Genomic DNA, 18,917 nt, shown 5'->3' with positions numbered 1-18,917 from the left:
ACTGTGTCTAAGTCTTCAGCTGAGGCAGAATATAGATCGATGGCTTCCACCACTGTGAAGTAACTTGGCTAAGATATTTACTACGAGATTTGGGCATTGATCATCAACAACCAGTAATTTTACATTGTGACAATCAAGCAGCCATGCACATCGCTGCCAATCCGGTTTTTTATGAAAGAACAAAACACATTGAAATAGATTGCCACATTATCCGCGAGCGAATCGAAAAAGGAGAAATTAAGACTGCTTATGTGTCAAGTGAAAACCAGATTGCAGTCATATCACCAAAGCACTGGGCCAATCTTCATTTCGTGCACTCATTCACAAGCTGGGCGTTCTTGACATCCACGCTCCAACTTGAGGGGGAGTATTAAAGAAATGATTCTAATTGATTGCCACAATCAAATATGATCTCTTGAATATATTTTATGTAATTAGCTATGATTTAGTTTCCATACATCGTGTAATCTTTTGTAAAATAGATAGCAGATTTCCTGGTGAAATAGTTGTATATATACTTGTAATTTATTATTGATGGAATACACAATAATCACAAAGCTTTTCTCCTGTATATTTCATATTCTTACAGTCACTTTAGACACCAAAAGCTCTATTTTTTTTTTATAATGAGAAAATGTAATCATCAACCTTATAAAGCATCTAGTAGACTTATGTTATATACACAAAATTAGGAAGATATACCATTATTTGGGAAATAATAAAAGTATTTTAAAAACACTTTAATTGAATTTTTTTTATTCTGATAATTTTGTGATTTTATTTTAAATACACTTTACTTGAATTTTTTTATTCTGATAATTTTGTGATTTTAAATATAATTTGTAATTGAGTGTAACATTCACAATATATAAAAGCATATTTCATATCGTCATATCGAAAAAGCATAAAATATTGTAAAGTTAAATTAAATGTCTTTTACAACCTCGTGTTTTCCAAACTCGGGTATTTTCTTCATTTGTATTGGTTTTTATGTTAGCTTTTTTTTTAAAAAAAAAACTAGATTTTAAAAGGTCCTTTGGATGGAATTATTTGAGCGTGGTTGATTTCAGATGGTCATCTTAAATCTATTTGCCTGTGAATTACAATGAAGTTGAAATCTCTTGATACATACAACTTTGTTAGTTGAAATAATTATCTCACAAATCCAAATACATTAATCCAAACGCAACTTATTGTATAGTGGGTATTGGTTTATTCACTTTATTGATAAAAAAAAATCATATTTGTTGAGAGGCTTCGTGGGCCACTGGGCTACTCTTCAGAATTGGGCCGTTTCTATTATTTATGGGCCCATTGGTTGTTAACAAAGTCCACAAAGAACCGAGAGGATGCATCCCATTTTCATCAGTGTATCAGTGTAAAGCTGAATCATTGTTGCCTGAAACCTAATTGAAGAAAATGGGGAGGAAGAAGGGGGTGATGTTCACGGATGATGGGGCTCCGGATGACTTCGACTCGGATAACCCGTACAAGGATCCGGTGGCGATGCTGGAGATGAGGGAGCATCTGGTGAGGGAGAAGTGGATCGACATCGAGAAGGCCAAGATTCTGCGGGAGAAGGTCAAGTGGTGCTACCGCGTGGAGGGTGTCAACCACCTCCAGAAATGCCGCCACCTGGTGCACCAGTATCTCGACGCCACCCGCGGCGTCGGCTGGGGGAAGGATCATCGCCCCCACTCCTTCCACGGTTGGTTCTAATTACTGTTTTTTTTTTTTTTTTTTGGTTTATTGATTTGATGTTTATACTTGTTGGTTTGTTTGTGTAGGTCCTAAGGTGGAGGAAGCTGTGGAATGACCGATTGAGGTATTGTTTATTTGAATTGTCGAATGTTTTGATCATATTTAAATGGTTAGCTGCTGTGATTTCTTTGATATCGTGAATTTTTGTATTGGCAAGAGTGGGCGATGATCTTTGTGTTTTTTGCGTTTCTTCTGTCTTAATTGAGGATGGACTGGCTTCACATGAATAGAAAATTGGCTGGATTATCATATTTATTCTGTTGATTGAAAGAGCGTAATTCTTATTATGCACAAGTCCTTTGGAATTCAGAATTTTTTAATCTAATTAATTTGCAAATAGAAATAGAAGCTTTGTCCACAGCTCTCCAAGTTGCAGAATATGATCCTCTCTAAGTTTGTAGTTATAGCAACCAAAAAAATAAAATCTTGCAACTTCAGTTCTTTGAGTTTGAGCTCAACTCATCCTGCGTGCTGTCTTTCTTCCTTCCATTTGTTTTGACGGAATGATATCGTAATTCTTGAATATCTACGGCATACACAAATATTGGATTGGCTGACCTTTTTTGGCAGTAAAATTTCTATACATGCCGAGTTGAAAATATTAAGTAGAGCTAAAAAGTTGCAAATATCTCTCAAATAACTTATTTTTAGATCTTTGTGACACTTTAAGTCAGGTAAACGACAAGCTTGTGTTCTTTCTAAAATATATATGTTGGCTCCTCAAACTCATTTTGTTGAAACACGTGAGGAAACTAAAATGTTGAATGATTTATGTTACTAATCCTCTAAAACTTTTGAAATATAGCTTTGATAAATGACTTGAAATTATCCGGTAGTAAGTCTGAAACCATGTCTACTTTCTAAATAAAACTTAACTCTCTGTGCAATCATCTCGGATCAGATCCAGTTCTTTATGTTAACTGTACATGGTTTCATATTTTAAGCGTTCATTGGATCTAGAGTTATTTCTTCTAATGGCCCAGTCCAGGCTTGAACAGACCTTTTATTTTTGTACTTTTCTAATTTCTTTGTGGACCTTTTCTTTTGACTTTTTCTTAGTATTTTTTATCATCCCTTTTAATAATCTCAGCAATGTTGAGTTGGTAATACTAGTTTTATATTTCTCTCATGACTGTCAAAGACTCAAACATGTATTGCGGACCTGGCTTGGTTTTAAGCAGAATCTGTGAAGAGTCAATTTTATTTATTTTTTTGTTTTAATTCAGTAAACAACAGTTTGGGACTTTCGACTTTCGACTTTCTCCGGATAAAAAATAGATCACGAAATGTTCCTTTTTTTCCCAGTTGTTCAAACGAAATATTGAAGTTCCTTTTGTAGAACTGTGGCCTTATTTGTTTGGGCTCAAGAATGTTTTGCCATTTATTTACTGTACTTAATTTCTTTGTTTTAAAATAACATTCCCCACTTTCATTTATTTTCTATGTTGACCGATGATGTAGTAGCTCTTCATTTTGAAGAGATATTTATCGTGGTTTCTGACTTGTGAGGCTTTGCTGATCAAATTCATGGAAAAAGCATAATCCTTGCCCCTCAGGACCTTTTACTGAGAAGAAAGCTCTAATGTGTGTAATTTTTTGAATTTAGTTGATACTGATGGAGTTCATGAGGTTCTTTAACGTTTTGGCTCACCTCGAGCAAAAAACATGATATGCACTCATTTTTAGCGATGCTTATGCTTTATCACCGTTTAAAAGTTAGTGCTTGAACTTAAAAATTCACATATACCATACTTTTGCCCACTGATATAAAAGAGTAATGAAGGCATGAAACTATGTTAGGCTTCCTTGTCACTTGTAGTTAGTAACATGAACAGTTGCCCACTAATATAAAAGAGTAATGAAGGCATGAAACTATGTTAGGCTTCCTTGTCACGTGTAGTTAGTAACACGAACTGTTCTATGCGAAGTTTTTTACAGCATACACATTTCTTCCTCTGCAGGTAATGAAGTCTGTGCAGCATAGCCATCGAGTTTGCTGTTAGGCAATCTACCTTTTTTCTCCGTTGAACTATAATCTCGTATTGACAGAATGTATGTGAGTTTATTGTGTAGTTTTGGCTGATTATTCGCAATCTCTTCGATTTTCTTTGTGGAAGTTAAGGAAGATTCATGATAATACGAAGCTGTAATAAATCACAGATATATTTTCTCTGTCGTGAAAGCAAAAAACTTGTGTCGGGAGAAAAGCCAATTTTGTTGAGCTGAAATTGTGCATAGATAAATGGTTTTTTTTTTTCCCCTTTTATTATAGCGTGATTTTGTTTCTTTGTTATATGCTAAGGTGCTCGCCGGTAAAGTATCCGTACCAACTAGTAAGAAAATTATCATATCAGTGTTTAATTTTTCTTTTGTTGATATGCATATTATCTTACTAAATAATCAGAGGTTATAATGTTGGTGCAATATTATATATATGAAAACATTTGCATTCTAAGTCAATAGAACCATAACCCAGCTAGGCTGGCCCCGTTCGTCTCGTCTAAACGGTTTGGGTCGATAATTTTCCAACTACGAGCTGACTTGGTCTGTAATGGACGGTTTTAAACAGAACCTTAAGTTTGCAATCCATTGAAATGTTTATAAAATCTTAAATAAATTTTGATTGTTGAAAACAAAATTACTCCATATTCACAAACATTATAAGTTCCTGTTTTTTCAATTACAAATTATGAATTTTCTCTCTCTAAATAATAGCAAAATATATTAAAATTTTAATTTCCCCGCGTTGATAATAGTGTACTCTCCTGTTCAACCTTGTAATAACTAATACGTCTTCATATGGGAGTTGTCTTAAAATTAAAATTCATTTTCTCTTAATCTTCCTCTGTCCCTTATTCTGTTTCTCCCTATTGCAATTAATCAGTCAACTTTTATCTGAAGGTTAATATGTACTGGACCAACCATTCAAAATCATTATCACCTGAAAACTCATCAAATAACTGATCGATCAAATTAGCAAAATAATAAAAATGCTTAAATTTTGCCTCATTGTAAGGTAATTTTGTGGCAGGTGTGGACAAATAGCATCCTTACCCAGCAAAAATGACACATAAAGGGACGTGAGTTTCCTGTATTCAGAAAGTATTTTTCTCGATTTAGCTTAGTATTCAAGAATGAAAACTGAAAACATTCCCGAATTGGCAAGGAAAACTCCAGTACGCAGTATCCAAAATCTGAACGTGACTATTTTTCTCGATGTAGCATAGTATTTAAGACTCGATCGATCAGCGAGGCAATATCCACTAAATAGTACCAAACTTTTATATTCATGATTTATTGCATAAAGAACCATGTTACAACCCTAGTTGCTAAGCAAGCAAAGTAGAAGTTGGATACATAGAAATTATAACTATATATATATAGTCTTTTATTGTCATTTATTTATTTATTCATGAGGTAAGGTGGCACTGGTGGGAAAGAATTAGACCCTAAAAAGCTTGTCCTCTTCACAAATCTACCTTTCATTCTTGGTCTCTTCTCTGCATTTATCTTCCTAACTTGGTACCTAATCTTCTTGGCGAACAGCCTCGTTCTTCTCTTCTCCCTGTATCTCGACACTCTCGCTTCTCTTTCCGCGATTTCATGTGCACTTCCCCATCTCCCTCCATGTGAAGCTCCATCCAAGCTTGTAATCTGATCAGGTTAAATATTACAACAAAGGTTATAACATTTCATGCATGCATGCCCGTGCAATATATATATATATATATATATATATAGATTTTTGTTATGCTGCCCAACAACTGTGTCCAACTCCGTGTCCACCATGTACAATAAGTGAGTTGACCAGTACAATAAGTGAGTTGACTTGTACATGGTGAACACAGCGTTGGAGATAGTTGTTGGGCAACATAACAAAACTATATATATATATATATATATATATATATTGCTTCTAGTGAAAATTCAAGATTTGATGGTTTGGTGGTTGGTACCGTGATTTCGTCGAGGTTGAGCTCGTCGGGTCGGCCTCCGGTCGTCCATGGAGAACCTCGAGTTGCCCATTCTGTCATTACTGCTTCATAGTTGAGGCTCAGTAGCATCATCTTCTTTACTTGTGTTTCGGTTTCGATGGAATTAGCTTCTTTTTTCATCATCTCTTCTCCATCTTCTGCAGCAATATTGGAAGAAGCATAATCGAAATCCCAGTTCATTTCCATGTCTAGAGCTGGATCAAAGTGGCATGCTATCACTGCTTGAGTTTCTTCATCCACATCTTCATCTTCATGATTTTCAACTTTCAATATCGATTTCGAATCCAAATCATTAATGTTTCCACCAGCAGAATGATCTTCTTCGCCTCCTTCTCCTAGTAAGCTCTCTACGTTTGCAGCTAACTCCTCAAGCTCAATATCACAATTCAGCAGCTCCGCAAGATTCAAGTCACATGACTCATGATGATCTTCTGATCCGTTCCTCGTTTCTTCACTACAAAACTCGTCGAAAAAAGGGTCGAAAACCGGTACCCTACAAAGCAGCTGCTCTTCATTCTCCTCAGCAAAAGGGTCTTCTCCATTCATCTCCGGCACCAGCGGAAGAGGGTTGTTTTGCGGCGGCTGCTTCGACTTCCCATATTGCCGCGGGGTCCTGGCCTTCCGAGTGAACCCTTGATGCCAAGCTGGTGCTGGACAAGAATCCATCGCTTGGTCACTCTTGAAAGAAGATGTTGCGAGCCGAACCCTTTCGTGCCGACTCGCCAACTGGTTAGCCGAATGCACCGTAGCATCACAGGCTTGGCATAGGAATGCATCATCTGCAGCACAAAACCATCGAGCCCTCCTCCTCAAACAGCTCTCACAAGCTCTTGCAGTCTTGCTTCCGATGGCGTTTGCAGCTTTGAATTCATCAACATAGTTCATAGCTCTAGTTGTACTAATACTTTATGTTAATTTCAATCAAACAGAAGTTGATTCACAGGCAGATCTTTCCCCTTTTTTCTTGATTTTTGAGCTTAAAATGCAGCTGAATGACCCACAAAGAGCGCTTTTTTAGTCATGCAACTAGGTTTTCTTGAATCCCTTTTAAATATTTTTTATCATTTCCTACAGTGGATGATTAACTGTATGCACACAAGGGGACCCCACAGGCCGTTTCTTATCTGGTTCCTGATTGGCTGAAATATTGTAATAATCTTAAATCTTGCATTCTCATTGGGCAAGCTTCATTGTTTAGGGATTTCTTGTGGAGCCAACAGATTGTGAAGGGGCGAGAAATGACAGTTTCCCTCTCATTCTCATTCACAAATGTGAGAAAGACCTTTAGGTTTGATGTTTGTATTTTGTGGTTCAATTATTTGATTTGTTTAAAATAACATTCTCATTGTGGTCCTGTGTGTGGTGTTGCCTTCATGCTAACTTGTGAATCCTTTCAATGCTTCTTTTAGCCATTTTCCCCACCACTTGTGCCACTAGACACGCTTTGGGTCAGCCAGGGTCCCTTTTGCTCGCCGAAAAAACGTCGAGAGATTAAATATCTTCTGTAACATTTTTTTTAGTAAAGATCTCTCGGATGTATTGATTATACGAAGTTAAAGAAGAAGTTGTTTACACATAATTAGTAATGTTATTGAAGATTTGGACTCGTCCCATGAAAAAGAAAAGAAAGAAAAGTTGATGATAGTTATTTTTCAAGTGCATCACATCTCCCTCAACTGACTCTGTTTCTTCTGGTTATAAATTGTTTTTCTGTCACGAGTACTTGAATGGTAAATGTCGATTCTAATAAAAATGACAGCAACCGAACAAGAACCATGCTATCAACAGTACAAACGGCAAAGATTCTCTCTCAAACATTTCTTCTAATTTTTACTATAGCACAATATATATGGCAAGAAGGGTTTAGTACATGCCGCCCGTAGTACACTACCTTGCGGGTGACGTGTAACCCCTGATTGGTAAAAAATAGTGGGTCCCACGTGGGGCCCACTGATTTTAACTAATCATGAACTACCACGTCACCCACAGAGCACTACCCTGCGAGTAGTGTCGACTCCACCGGCAAGAAGTGAATCACTCTTGAGAAAAAGAAAAATACACACAAACAAACTAAACAAAGTGATTCTCTGTCACGGAGAAAATATCCATGCACTTTTTATGCGAGATGTTTGGACGACCATCTCACTTTAAAAGAAACATCTGGAGCTCCTTCGTGGTTTTTTTGTTTCAATTTAGATGAATTTTTTGTTTTCAAGTAAGATGTCTCGTATGTTTGTTTTCAAATAAGATCTTATTCCAAACGTCTCGTATAAATACACCGAATTTTTTTTCTCAATCTAGCATAGAATCAACCCTAAAAAGACTTTGTGTTTCAAAAGGGAGGCCTGAAGCCACAGCGTACACAATTTTCTTCTTCTAGTTTGGCGGTTTTGTAAATCAATCTGTGGCTTCTAATGCTCATTTGAGTGAGTGATTCTTGTTGATTTTACTTTCTTAACCACTTGACTTGCACATATTAAAGACAAACGGTTTTTTCTGTCACGAGATTACTTTATTGGGGAAATAGAAACAGAGACAGAACCGTACTTATCTCAATTAGAAGCAAAGATTTAGAGTTTGCATCATTTAATTAACAGAAAGTCGAGCAGAGTAGCTAAGGTGTCTGCAAATACAGAGAATTAAATGATAAAACAGAATAAAAAATTTTGCTGATACCAAGACTTTCATAATTATCTAAAAAACAGAATCTGTATTATCCTCAACTATCAACTACAAGTAAAGCCGAGAACACAAGCAGAACTAGTCATCCCTTCAACAAAATCCAAATGATGTTCTCACAAACCACAAGTGTGCTGAAACTCAGTTTGTTTGGGTCTCGAAAACGTGCTACATGGCGACATTTCATTTAGTTGAACCTATGTTATTAGCGCTAGCAAAAATGCGTTTGTTTGCCTTCAATTTACTCTTGCAGATCGCCTATTTTTGGTTTTAAGGTGATATTCCAGGTACATGAGGGAGAACTGGCTTTGTTTTCCTAGTTTTCTCCACCAGAATGGCTTGAGTGGTAAGGATCATACCAGCAATTGAGACAGCATTCTGAAGAGCACATCTTGAAACACGGCAAGGATCAATGACCCCAGCAGCTATGAGATCTTCATATCTCCCGTTCATCGCATTATACCCAACTCCCGAGTCAGAAGATAAAATTTTCTCTACGACTACATCTCCATCAACCCCTGCATTTGCTGCAATGAATTTTGCAGGTGCGAGAAGGGCCTGAAATTTATCGGGAATAATTCTAGATGAAAGAACCAGAAGAATGAAGTCTCGAATTAAAATTTATCCAGAAACAAAATGACACAATAGCGAAGGTGCAATGATAAGACACATAATAAGTGGGAATCCTGCAGATTTCTAGTCATACAGGCAATAAAATATAAAACTCAATTATGTTTCCCATCGCCTTTATGCTTGGTCCATGTGATCCAAAAAATAACATGCAACTCTAAGTCTCTAACCCCTAAATGAAGTTATGAGTAAAAAATGTGATGCAAGGACACACAAGAAGACTTGTATAAAACATCCAAGAATAACAAGCAACATACCATTCCAACAATGTCTGCACCAATTTTCTCATCTGGATCTTGAAAAACCTTCTTTAGTAAAGGTATTTTTCTAGAGAGATGTACATAGGTTGCTCCACCACCAGGCACCACGCCTTCAGCCATGGCAGCAAAAGTGGCACTTCTTGCATCCTCAATTCTTAGTTTCCGATCTTCAAGTTCCATCTCCGTATGAGCTCCTACCTTAATTATTGCGACCCCACCACAGAGCTTTGCAATTCTTGCAGACAGCTTTTCTGCCAGATATTTGCTATCAGTCTCAGCCAGATCCTTCTTTATCTGTAAAATTCTTGCCTGTATTTCAGCTTTGGTAGACGGGTCAGCAATTATAGTAGTGCTATTGCTCGTTATGGTTACTTTTTGTGCGATACCAAGCTGATCGGAAGTTGCACCTTCAAGAGTCAGGCCCAAATCTCCAGAGATAAAATCAGCTCCTGATTATAATAAAGTGATAAACTGAGAAAATTTGATGAACAGGAGCCAAATATACATTATTTACAATTGAAAAACCAAAAACAAAGAAAAGGTGATGCAACTAAATACAAAGATTTCCCATCAGAGAATGGACAGCATACAGTAAAATTTCAATTTTAGTAGTAAATTGAGAGATTAAATAGAAAATCAAAATGGATGTGAGCATCACAATAATCATCGCAGTTGATATTTTTTTATTCCCTGCCTCTTCTTGGATAAAAGCAAAGTTTTGTGACACCGGAGACCAATATTACCTGTCATAAGCGCGATATCTTGCAAAATAGCTTTTTTAGCTTCTCCAAAACCAGGACATTTTACCGCAGCAGCATTAAGCACGCCTTGCATTTTATTGACAACTAGAATTTCCAGCACTTGTCGAGAAATGTCTTCAGCAATTATCAGCAAAGGGATACTCAACTGTATGGCCTTTTCCAGCAAAGGAACAATCTCTCTCACTTCGGATATCTTCAGATCAGTCACAAGAATTTTGGCATTTTCAAACTCAACTATAGATTTGTCCTTGTTGGTGATGAAATGAGGAGACATGTACCCTTTGTCTATCTGTAAGAAAATAATGCCTGGAGAAATCAAGAAAACAATGAAAACTCGAAGGAGAAGAAAATTAGTAAATAAGAGCAAAAAATTACAGAAAGCCAAATAGGGTTGAAAAGGAACAGCCTTAAACCAAGAACGTGAACCCTAGAAGAGCTCAAATTTAAATTTTGGTACACATTTGTTTAAAGGAAACAATGATAACAACCATTAGATTGATACTTTGTCAATCAAAGTTCCATGTTTGTCCATGAATTTAGAAGATAATGTTGAATCTTTTGATATCATGCTGGTAATGATCAGCCAAGATCACCTTTTGTTCAGCCACTATAATAAAAAAAAACAGAATCTCTAGGATAAAGGAGGCCATATTTTGTAACATGCAGAAGCCTATGAAATGCTGCAGGAAAATGGTTGCAGGGGACTAGCTTATGGGCTACATTATTTGTACCATTACCTTCATTCCTTCTTCAACTATCACTGATGTGTCGGATGATGAAGAAGATTCAACAGATATCAATCCATCGGGACCAATTTTATCCATCGCTTCAGCAATTAACTTCCCAATAACCTCATCATTTCCCGCAGATATTGAAGCTACAGCTGCATATAGAGAAACAAAATTGTTGCATAGCTCAAATCCAAACATATTTCATCAAACCGGATGGAAAGACTCGGAAGAAATCATGCCTTCAATGTCTTCGCTTCGTCTTACAGCATAACTATTTTCCTTCAAACTTTTGACCAATTCTTTCACTGTTTTCTCCATTCCTTTTCTCAAAGCTACAGGGTTGGCACCAGAAGTGATAGCCAGAAGCCCAGATTGAATCATTTCTCGAGCCAGTATAATTGAAGTTGTTGTACCGTCCCCAGAAGACCCGTTTGTTTTGATAGCAACCTGAAAGAGCGACCTTGATCAACACAGTTTTAACAGAGATCAAATGCTGCGGACTCAAGAGAAAATTAAATAGAAACACATAGGGTATTCAACCTCTCGGATTAGCAATGCTCCTATATTTTCAATTGGGTCAGGGAGCTCTATGGCTTTGGCAATAGTAACACCGTCATTAACCACTTTAAGTGACTCAGATTCCGAAAGAACCACATTTCGCCCTGCGAAATCAATACAAAGCCAGTATCTCTTAGCAGTAACTCGGTGCAGAATAATTGAACGCCTCAACGAGTAACTCATTTACTGGAGCCTACTAAATTATAAGTTGAACATCTCAACGAGCTGCACTTGCAAGACACCGTGACTCTAATTCCCAGCACCACGGGGTACTAAGAGACAATTATTTCAAATTTTCAATACTCAAGCAACAAAAGTAACAGACAAAAATCCAAGCTAACAAAGAAAAAAAACGAAGAAAAATAAGAGAAGTAACATGATGGTAAAAACCTTTAGGTCCCAGGGTCACCGATACAGCATCAGCAAGTTTATTGATTCCCGAAAGCAACGCTTCTCTACACTTTCTGTCGAAAGCTACTCTCTTTGGACCTGCCTTCACCACCAAAGACTTCTGCTTCACATTGTGCCTGCTCCACAGCCAGCAAGAATTTGATTTTCCATCGATTCCCTAAACAAAAGGAAAAGCCAAAATCAACAAAGCAAAAAACTTCGTAAACCTAACTGAATCGAAGATGAAAACGAGAAACCGCGAATTACCGTAAACGAAAGATAATTGTGGAAGACTAGCTGCGAAGAAAACGGAAGCAACATTTCCCGGGCCGCGAATAATAACGTAAATTAGGGCTTTGGAGGGTCTTTTGAAGTTAACCTTGTTATTATTATTATTATTATTAATTTTTGTGATGGCGTTTTAAAGTTAATTGACGCTTTTGTTTTTGTTTTTGTTTTTGTTTTTGTTTTTGTTTCGTTTTGTTATTGTTATTGTTATTAGAATAATGCTATAGCTACATACTGTTGTGAAAAAGTAAAAATTTACGGTAAAAAGTAAAAACTCAAAAACTCAAAATTTATCAAATTTTACACTTTATAAAATTTTTCTCTCTTCACAATTGTGTTTTTCTACACAAATGGAGAGACCTATTTATAGATCTCAATTGGAGATTAGTCAAAAATTAATACATCATTAATTACATCATCACACACTAATTTTCAATATTTTACAACTCAATTTTCAACTTTCAACCTTCAACATTCAACAATAAATAATAATATATATTTATATATATTTTCAACACTCCCCCTTGTGATGATGATCATGATAGAATGACTATCTTCATTACGTGTTGTATACTGCCTCGTTAAAAACCTTACTAGGAAAAACCCATTGGGATAAAAACCATAGTAAGGAAAAAAGAGTGCAGCCACGTAAACTCCCCCTGATGTCAACATGAATGATTCTTCACATATTTCGTAGATTGCGCATCCCAATATTATAAATGTGTTTTCTGAATATCGCCGTGGGAAGTGCCTTTGTGAAGAGATCGGATGAGTTCTCACTTGATTGAATGTAACAGATATCAATATCTTTATTCTTCTCTAGCTCTTGAGTGTATGCAAAGAACTTAGGAGGAATATGTTTAGTTCTGTCACTTTTGATGTATCCTTCTTTCATTTGGGCAACACATGCGGCATTATCTTCGTATAGTGTGACCGGATTCTTGTCAACTGATAATCCGCACGAAATTTGGATATGTCGGGTCATTGATTTAAGCCAGACACATTCACGACTTGCTTCATGTAATGCAATAATCTCGGCATGATTTGATGAAGTTGTAACAAGTGTTTGTTTCTGTGATCGCCAAGAGATTGCAGTGCCTCCACGAATAAATACATATCCGGTTTGGGAACGTGCCTTATGTGGATCAGATAAGTATCCAGCATCAGCATAACCAATTATTCTTTGATTTGTATCTTTTGGATACAAAAGTCCCAAATCCGTCGTTCCTCGTAAATAACGGAATATATGTTTAATTCCGTTCCAGTGCCTCTTCGTTGGACATGAACTGAATCTTGCCAATAAATTTACTGCAAAAGATATGTCTGGTCTAGTGCAATTTGCAAGATACATAAGGGCACCAATGACACTTAGATATGGTACTTCAGGACCAAGAACAACTTCATCATCTTCACATGGACGAAATGGATCCTTTTCTATATTCAATGATCTGACAACCATTGGAGTATTAAAGGATTTGATTGATCCATATTGAAACGTTTAAGGACCTTCTCTGTATAATTAGACTGGTGAACAAAAATTCCACATTCTTTTTGTTCAATTTGTGAACCAAGACAATACTTGGTTTTTTCAAGGTCTTTCATTTCAAATTCTTCCTTCAAGTATAACATCACTTCTTGAATTTCTTTATTCGTTCCAATGATGTTTAAATCATCAACATATACAGCAATAATCACGCATCCCGATGTTGTTTTCTTGATGAAAACACAAGGGCATATTGGATCATTTACATATCCCTTTTTCATCAAGTGTTCACTTAGCCGATTATACCACATTTGGCCTGATTGCTTCAACCCATATAATGATCTTTGCAATTTTACAGAATAAAATTCTCTGGGTTTTGAACTTTGTGCTTCAGGCATCTTAAATCCTTCAGGGATTTTCATGTATATATCACTATCAAGTGATCCGTATAAGTAAGCTGTAACAACATTCATTAGACGCATGTCCAAGTTTTCAGACACTGCTAAACTGATCAAATACCGAAACGTAATTGCATCCATAACGGGAGAATATGTTTCTTCATAATCAATTCCAGGTCTTTGAGAAAAACCTTGTGCAACAAGTCGAGCTTTATATCTCACTATTTCATTTTTCTCATTTCGCTTTCGAATAAAAACCCATTTGTACCCAACAGGTTTAACACCTTTAGGTGTAAGGACTATAGGTCCAAAAACATTACGTTTATTTAGTGAATATAATTCAACCTGGATGGCATCTTTCCATTTTGACCAATCCTTTCGAGTTTTGCATTCATCAAAAGATTTTGGTTCATTATCTTCATTTACGATGTCACATGCCACATTGTACGAAAATATCTCATCAATATCTTGTACATTCTTTCGGTTCCATATTTTTCCAGTATTAATATAATTGATAGAGATTTCATGATTCTTGTCAGTTTGTGGTTCTGACAGAATATTTTCATCATCGTGTGTTTCTTCTGGAACACCATTTTCTATTTTCTGATCATCATTTTTCTCTATGTATTTTTTTTTCCGAGGATTTTTATCCTTGGAACCGACTGGCCTTCCACGCTTCAAGCGTTTTATGACATCATGAATGTCTTCATTTTGTTTCTTTGGAATTTCAACTCGAGCAGGGGCATTTACAGCAGGTATATATGATTTTGTTACCCCTTTTGTGTCTGCAAAAGCATCTGGCATTTGATTTGCTATTCTTTGCAAATGCACAATTTGCTGTACATCTTTATCACATTGTTTAGTTCTAGGATCCAAATGTAATAATGATGGTACATACCATGTGATTTCTTTTTCTGTGTTTCTTTTCTCCCCCTAACATTGGGAAGTTATTTTCATCAAAATGACAATCAGCAAACCGTGCTGTAAACACATCGCCTGTCTGAGCCTCAAGATATCTAATGATTGATGGACTATCATAGCCGATATAAATACCATTCTTTCTTTGAGGTCCCATTTTTGTTCTTTGAGGTGGTGCAATAGGCACATACACCATACATCCAAAAATTCTCAAATGAGAAATATCTGGTTCTTTGCCAAATACAAGCTGCAATGGGGAGTGTTTATGATATGCACTTGGTCTGATGCGAATCAATGCGGCAGCATGTAAAATTGCATGTCCCCATATAGAAATAGGGAGTTTCGTTCTCATAATCATTGGTCTAGCAATCAATTGCAGACGTTTAATCAATGATTCAGCTAATCCATTTTGTGTATGAACATGAGCTACAGGATGTTCAACAGTAATTCCCATCGACATACAATAGTCGTTAAAAGTCTGGGAAGTAAATTCTCCAGCATTATCAAGTCTTATTTTCTTGATCGTATATTCGGGAAATTGATTCCGCAATTTTATTATTTGAGCCATCAATTTTGCAAATGCCACATTCCGAGTGGACAATAAACATACATGTGACCATCTGCTAGAGGCATCGATCAATACCATAAAGTATCGAAATGGTCCACATGGTGGATGAATTGGCCCACAAATATCACCTTGAATACGTTCAAGAAATATGGGTGATTCCTTTTGGATTTTAGCTGGTGATGGTCTTATAATAAGTTTCCCCAGAGAACATGCTTTACACTGAAACTTATTATTCTGAAAGATCTTCTGGTCTTTTAGTGGATGACCACTTGTATTTTCTATAATCCTTCGCATCATTATTGAACCAGGATGTCCCAATCGATCATGCCAATTTGTTAGTATTGAAGAATTTCCAATAACCATATTTGATTCGATTGGACTTATATGTGTATAATGCAATCCAGTAGGGAGCATTGATAATTTCTCAACTACATATTTCTTTCCTGATTTATATGTAGTAAGACACATATATTTCTCATTTCCTTCGGTTATTGTTTCCGTATCATAACCATGAGAATATATATCATTAAAACTCAACAAATTTCTTTGTGATCGTGGTGAATATAAAGCACTATTTATCAAAAATTTTGTACCATTAGGTAACAAAAATTGTGCTTTGCCACATCCTTCAATCAAGTCTACAGGACCTGATATTGTATTCACCATTGTTTTTGTTGGTTTTAATTCCAAGAAATATTTTTCATTTCTGAGGATAGTGTGCGTTGTACCACTATCTGGTATGCAAACTTCCAGTGCATTATTTCCATCTTTGATCATAGCATTTTCCATAATGATCTTCAAAAACAATATGCAATAAAATGAATTAAGAAAGATACATGCAAATTATAATATGTTACAATTTAATTGCAGAATAAAACAATACATGCAAAATATAATATGTTTTACAATATAAAAATTACATTGTTACATCATTTTTCCACCAGTACATTTAATCAATATCTTCGAAATCATTCAAAAAGTAGGCAGCATCTAAATTCATTGAACCACTTGCATGGTCAATGTTTTCAGTAAAATTGGTCTCTTTTTCTTTTCCCTTTATTGAATCTTTATAGAGCTTACACAGATGCTCAGGGGCTCGACAAGTTCTTGACCAATGTCCTGGAGTGCCACATCTATAACAAACACTCTCAGTTTTTTTTGGATGATTTTCATTTTCACCCGTATTATCATGCTACCTCTTTTGTGGGTGGTTCGTGACGTGCCTTTGAGATGAGTTATTGAAATAACTATCTCTTTTATTTTCAAATCCACGGCCTCGACCACGACCACGATCATTTCTACGCCCACGTCCACGCCCACGTCCTCGTCCACGACCTCGACCAAAATCTTGTCTATATCTTTGATTTTGGTTTTCATTTTTACTTACGACATTTGCTTTAGGAAATGCCGTTGAACCAGTAGGTCTGGACTGATGATTTCTCATGAGCAATTCATTATTCTTTTCCGCCACGAGTAAACATGCGATGAGTTCTGAGTATCTTGAAAATCCACGCACTCTATATTGTTGTTGTAGAGTTATATTTGATGCGTGGAATGTGGAAAATGTCTTTTCAAGCATTTCCATCTCAGTAATATTATGCCCACAAAATTTCAGCTGTGAGACAATTCGATACATCGCAGAATTATAATCACTCACCTTTTTAAAATTTTGGAATCTTGAAGTATTCCATTCATCTCGTGCGGTCGGAAGTATAACTTCCCGTATATGCTCAAAATGTTCTTTTAACCCTTTTCACAAAATCATTGGGTCTTTTTCGGTCAAATATTCACATTTCAACCCCTCATCAAGATGTCTGCGTAAAAATATCATCGCTTTTGCTTTATCTTGTGAGGATGATGTGTTATTTTCTTTGATAGTTTCGTTAAGACCCAATGACTCAAGATGCATTTCTACATCGAGGGTCCATGGCATATAATTCTTTCCGGTTATATCGAGTGCAATGAATTCGAGTTTCGCCAAGTTCGACATGATGGTACTAAAAAAATAACAATGCATTTTATTAGTTAATTTCTATTAATATGACAATACAAAATAATGGAAAAATAAAAATTACAAGTGCGTATATAAATAGATAAAAAATCTGTGGTGGAAAATCGCCGGTGAATACAAAACTCGTGAGCATGTGGATCATAGTCGTTATGAAAAATATCCTTATGAATGCCATCATCTCCATCTTCGAAAATCGAGTAAAAATATTTTGAGAGAAATAGTGAATTTTGGTGTGATTGAAAATAAGTTTGAGTGAACATATTTATAGGCCAAAAACTAGCCGTTTGTGACCGTTGGGGGTAAAGAAAAAATCGAGTATGTTTTGAATAAAAATTTGTGATAATGATGCAATGCATATAATGATAATCATAATTAAATAATTATGTATATCATATCACATTATTATAAGGTCAGTGTCGTAGACAGCCTTTTATATAATAACATGAGATTATACAAATATGGTTAGTATATAAATACACAATAATATATATCATATCACGTTATTATAAGGTCAGTGTCATAGACAACCTTTTATATAATAACATGAAATTATATATTAATGTAGTTAATATATATACATAATAAATATATATCACGTTATTGTTTAAAAACCTTAGAGGCTTTTATACTTGTCGTATCCCTTACCGGGAGTGTGGGATGTCGTCTTAACATCCTCCCAGGATTTATAACAAGTTTTGAAAAAAAAACTTATTTTTTCATAACATGATATTATATATTAATATATACACAATAAAAATATATAAACAGTAAAATAAAAATTCTTACTTGTTGAATATTTTTGACTTCTTCTTGTATTTTGGAGCGTCGGAAATTGTAGAGCACCTTCGAGCGATCGTGCTGATAACATGTTGTGAAAAAGTAAAAATTTACGGTAAAAAGTAAAAACTCAAAAACTCAAAATTTATCAAATTCTACACTTTATAAAATTTTTCTCTCTTCACAATTGTGTTTTTCTACACAAATGGAGAGACCTATTTATAGATCTCAATTGGAGATTAGTCAAAAATTAATACATCATTAATTACATCATCACACACTAATTTTCAATATTTTACAACTCAATTTTCAACTTTCAACCTTCAACATTCAACAATAAATAATAATATATATTTATATATATTTTCAACACATACAACATATATCGTGTACAACGATATTTATAATAAATATGCCGTGAGATTTTTCTATTATAGTGCGATATTTTACATTCAATTTATCATGAGATTTTGATAAATGAAATTTTTGTATTGATTTTTTGTGTTGTACAAATTATTACTGCAAAAATTCATAATCAACACGAGCGAGTGTCGTACAATACTTAAATATTATATATAATTTATAGAGTATATTTTTTAATTAATATGATTTGTTTTTCTCTAGTGCAACATGAGTGGTTAAAAAAAAAACATGAAGAAATATTCAAGAAAATGGGTTAGTGATTTTCAAATTTTTCCCTTTATGTGTT

At 35.4% G+C, this 18,917-nt stretch overlaps 3 protein-coding genes across 3 annotated transcripts; 1 reads left to right on the top strand and 2 right to left on the bottom strand.

Moving 5' to 3' along the window:
* The first annotated feature begins 1,363 nt into the window (after nt 1–1,363).
* LOC140865056 (NADH dehydrogenase [ubiquinone] 1 beta subcomplex subunit 10-A-like) lies at nt 1,364–4,004 on the top strand. The gene is made up of 3 exons (XM_073269555.1): nt 1,364–1,708; nt 1,788–1,825; nt 3,723–4,004. Exons 1-2 carry the CDS (start codon nt 1,420–1,422, stop codon nt 1,814–1,816), a joined length of 318 nt encoding a protein of 105 aa, XP_073125656.1. The 5' UTR covers nt 1,364–1,419; the 3' UTR covers nt 1,817–1,825; nt 3,723–4,004.
* Nucleotides 4,005–5,053: 1,049 nt separating this feature from the next.
* Nucleotides 5,054–6,764, bottom strand: LOC140866263 (zinc finger protein CONSTANS-LIKE 16). Its single transcript, XM_073271215.1, has 2 exons — nt 5,718–6,764; nt 5,054–5,415 (listed from the first exon to the last, which is right to left on the bottom strand). Exons 1-2 carry the CDS (start codon nt 6,639–6,641, stop codon nt 5,164–5,166), a joined length of 1,176 nt encoding a protein of 391 aa, XP_073127316.1. The 5' UTR covers nt 6,642–6,764; the 3' UTR covers nt 5,054–5,163.
* Nucleotides 6,765–8,325: 1,561 nt separating this feature from the next.
* On the bottom strand, nt 8,326–12,150 carry LOC140863160 (chaperonin 60 subunit alpha 2, chloroplastic-like). Its single transcript, XM_073266369.1, has 8 exons — nt 12,033–12,150; nt 11,766–11,943; nt 11,358–11,479; nt 11,057–11,264; nt 10,824–10,969; nt 10,069–10,375; nt 9,323–9,774; nt 8,326–8,993 (listed from the first exon to the last, which is right to left on the bottom strand). The coding sequence occupies exons 1-8, from the start codon at nt 12,084–12,086 to the stop codon at nt 8,706–8,708; spliced, it is 1,755 nt and encodes a 584-aa protein (XP_073122470.1). The 5' UTR covers nt 12,087–12,150; the 3' UTR covers nt 8,326–8,705.
* Between the last annotated feature and the right edge of the window lie 6,767 nt (nt 12,151–18,917).

Source organism: Henckelia pumila, chromosome 4, assembly GCF_033568475.1.
Source record: "Henckelia pumila isolate YLH828 chromosome 4, ASM3356847v2, whole genome shotgun sequence".
In the NCBI taxonomy this organism is placed as follows: Eukaryota; Viridiplantae; Streptophyta; class Magnoliopsida; order Lamiales; family Gesneriaceae; genus Henckelia; species Henckelia pumila.
Note: the sequence above shows the minus strand (reverse complement) of the source record. Positions and strands in the feature narration are given on the sequence as shown.

What these genes read in the sequence shown, in the direction of transcription:
- LOC140863160 (XM_073266369.1), bottom strand. Translation starts at nt 12,086, where the DNA reads ATGTTGCTTCCGTTTTCTTCGCAGCTAGTCTTCCACAATTATCTTTCG. An exon ending in ACAATTATCTTTCGTTTACG is followed by an intron (nt 11,944 to 12,032) that starts GTAATTCGCGGT and finishes CCTTTTGTTTAG; the next exon opens with GGAATCGATGGAAAATCAAA. An exon ending in TAGTTGAAGAAGGAATGAAG is followed by an intron (nt 10,376 to 10,823) that starts GTAATGGTACAA and finishes ATTTTCTTACAG; the next exon opens with ATAGACAAAGGGTACATGTC.
- LOC140865056 (XM_073269555.1), top strand. Translation starts at nt 1,420, where the DNA reads ATGGGGAGGAAGAAGGGGGTGATGTTCACGGATGATGGGGCTCCGGAT. An exon ending in TCGCCCCCACTCCTTCCACG is followed by an intron (nt 1,709 to 1,787) that starts GTTGGTTCTAAT and finishes TTGTTTGTGTAG; the next exon opens with GTCCTAAGGTGGAGGAAGCT.
- LOC140866263 (XM_073271215.1), bottom strand. Translation starts at nt 6,641, where the DNA reads ATGAACTATGTTGATGAATTCAAAGCTGCAAACGCCATCGGAAGCAAG. An exon ending in TCAACCTCGACGAAATCACG is followed by an intron (nt 5,416 to 5,717) that starts GTACCAACCACC and finishes TAACCTGATCAG; the next exon opens with ATTACAAGCTTGGATGGAGC.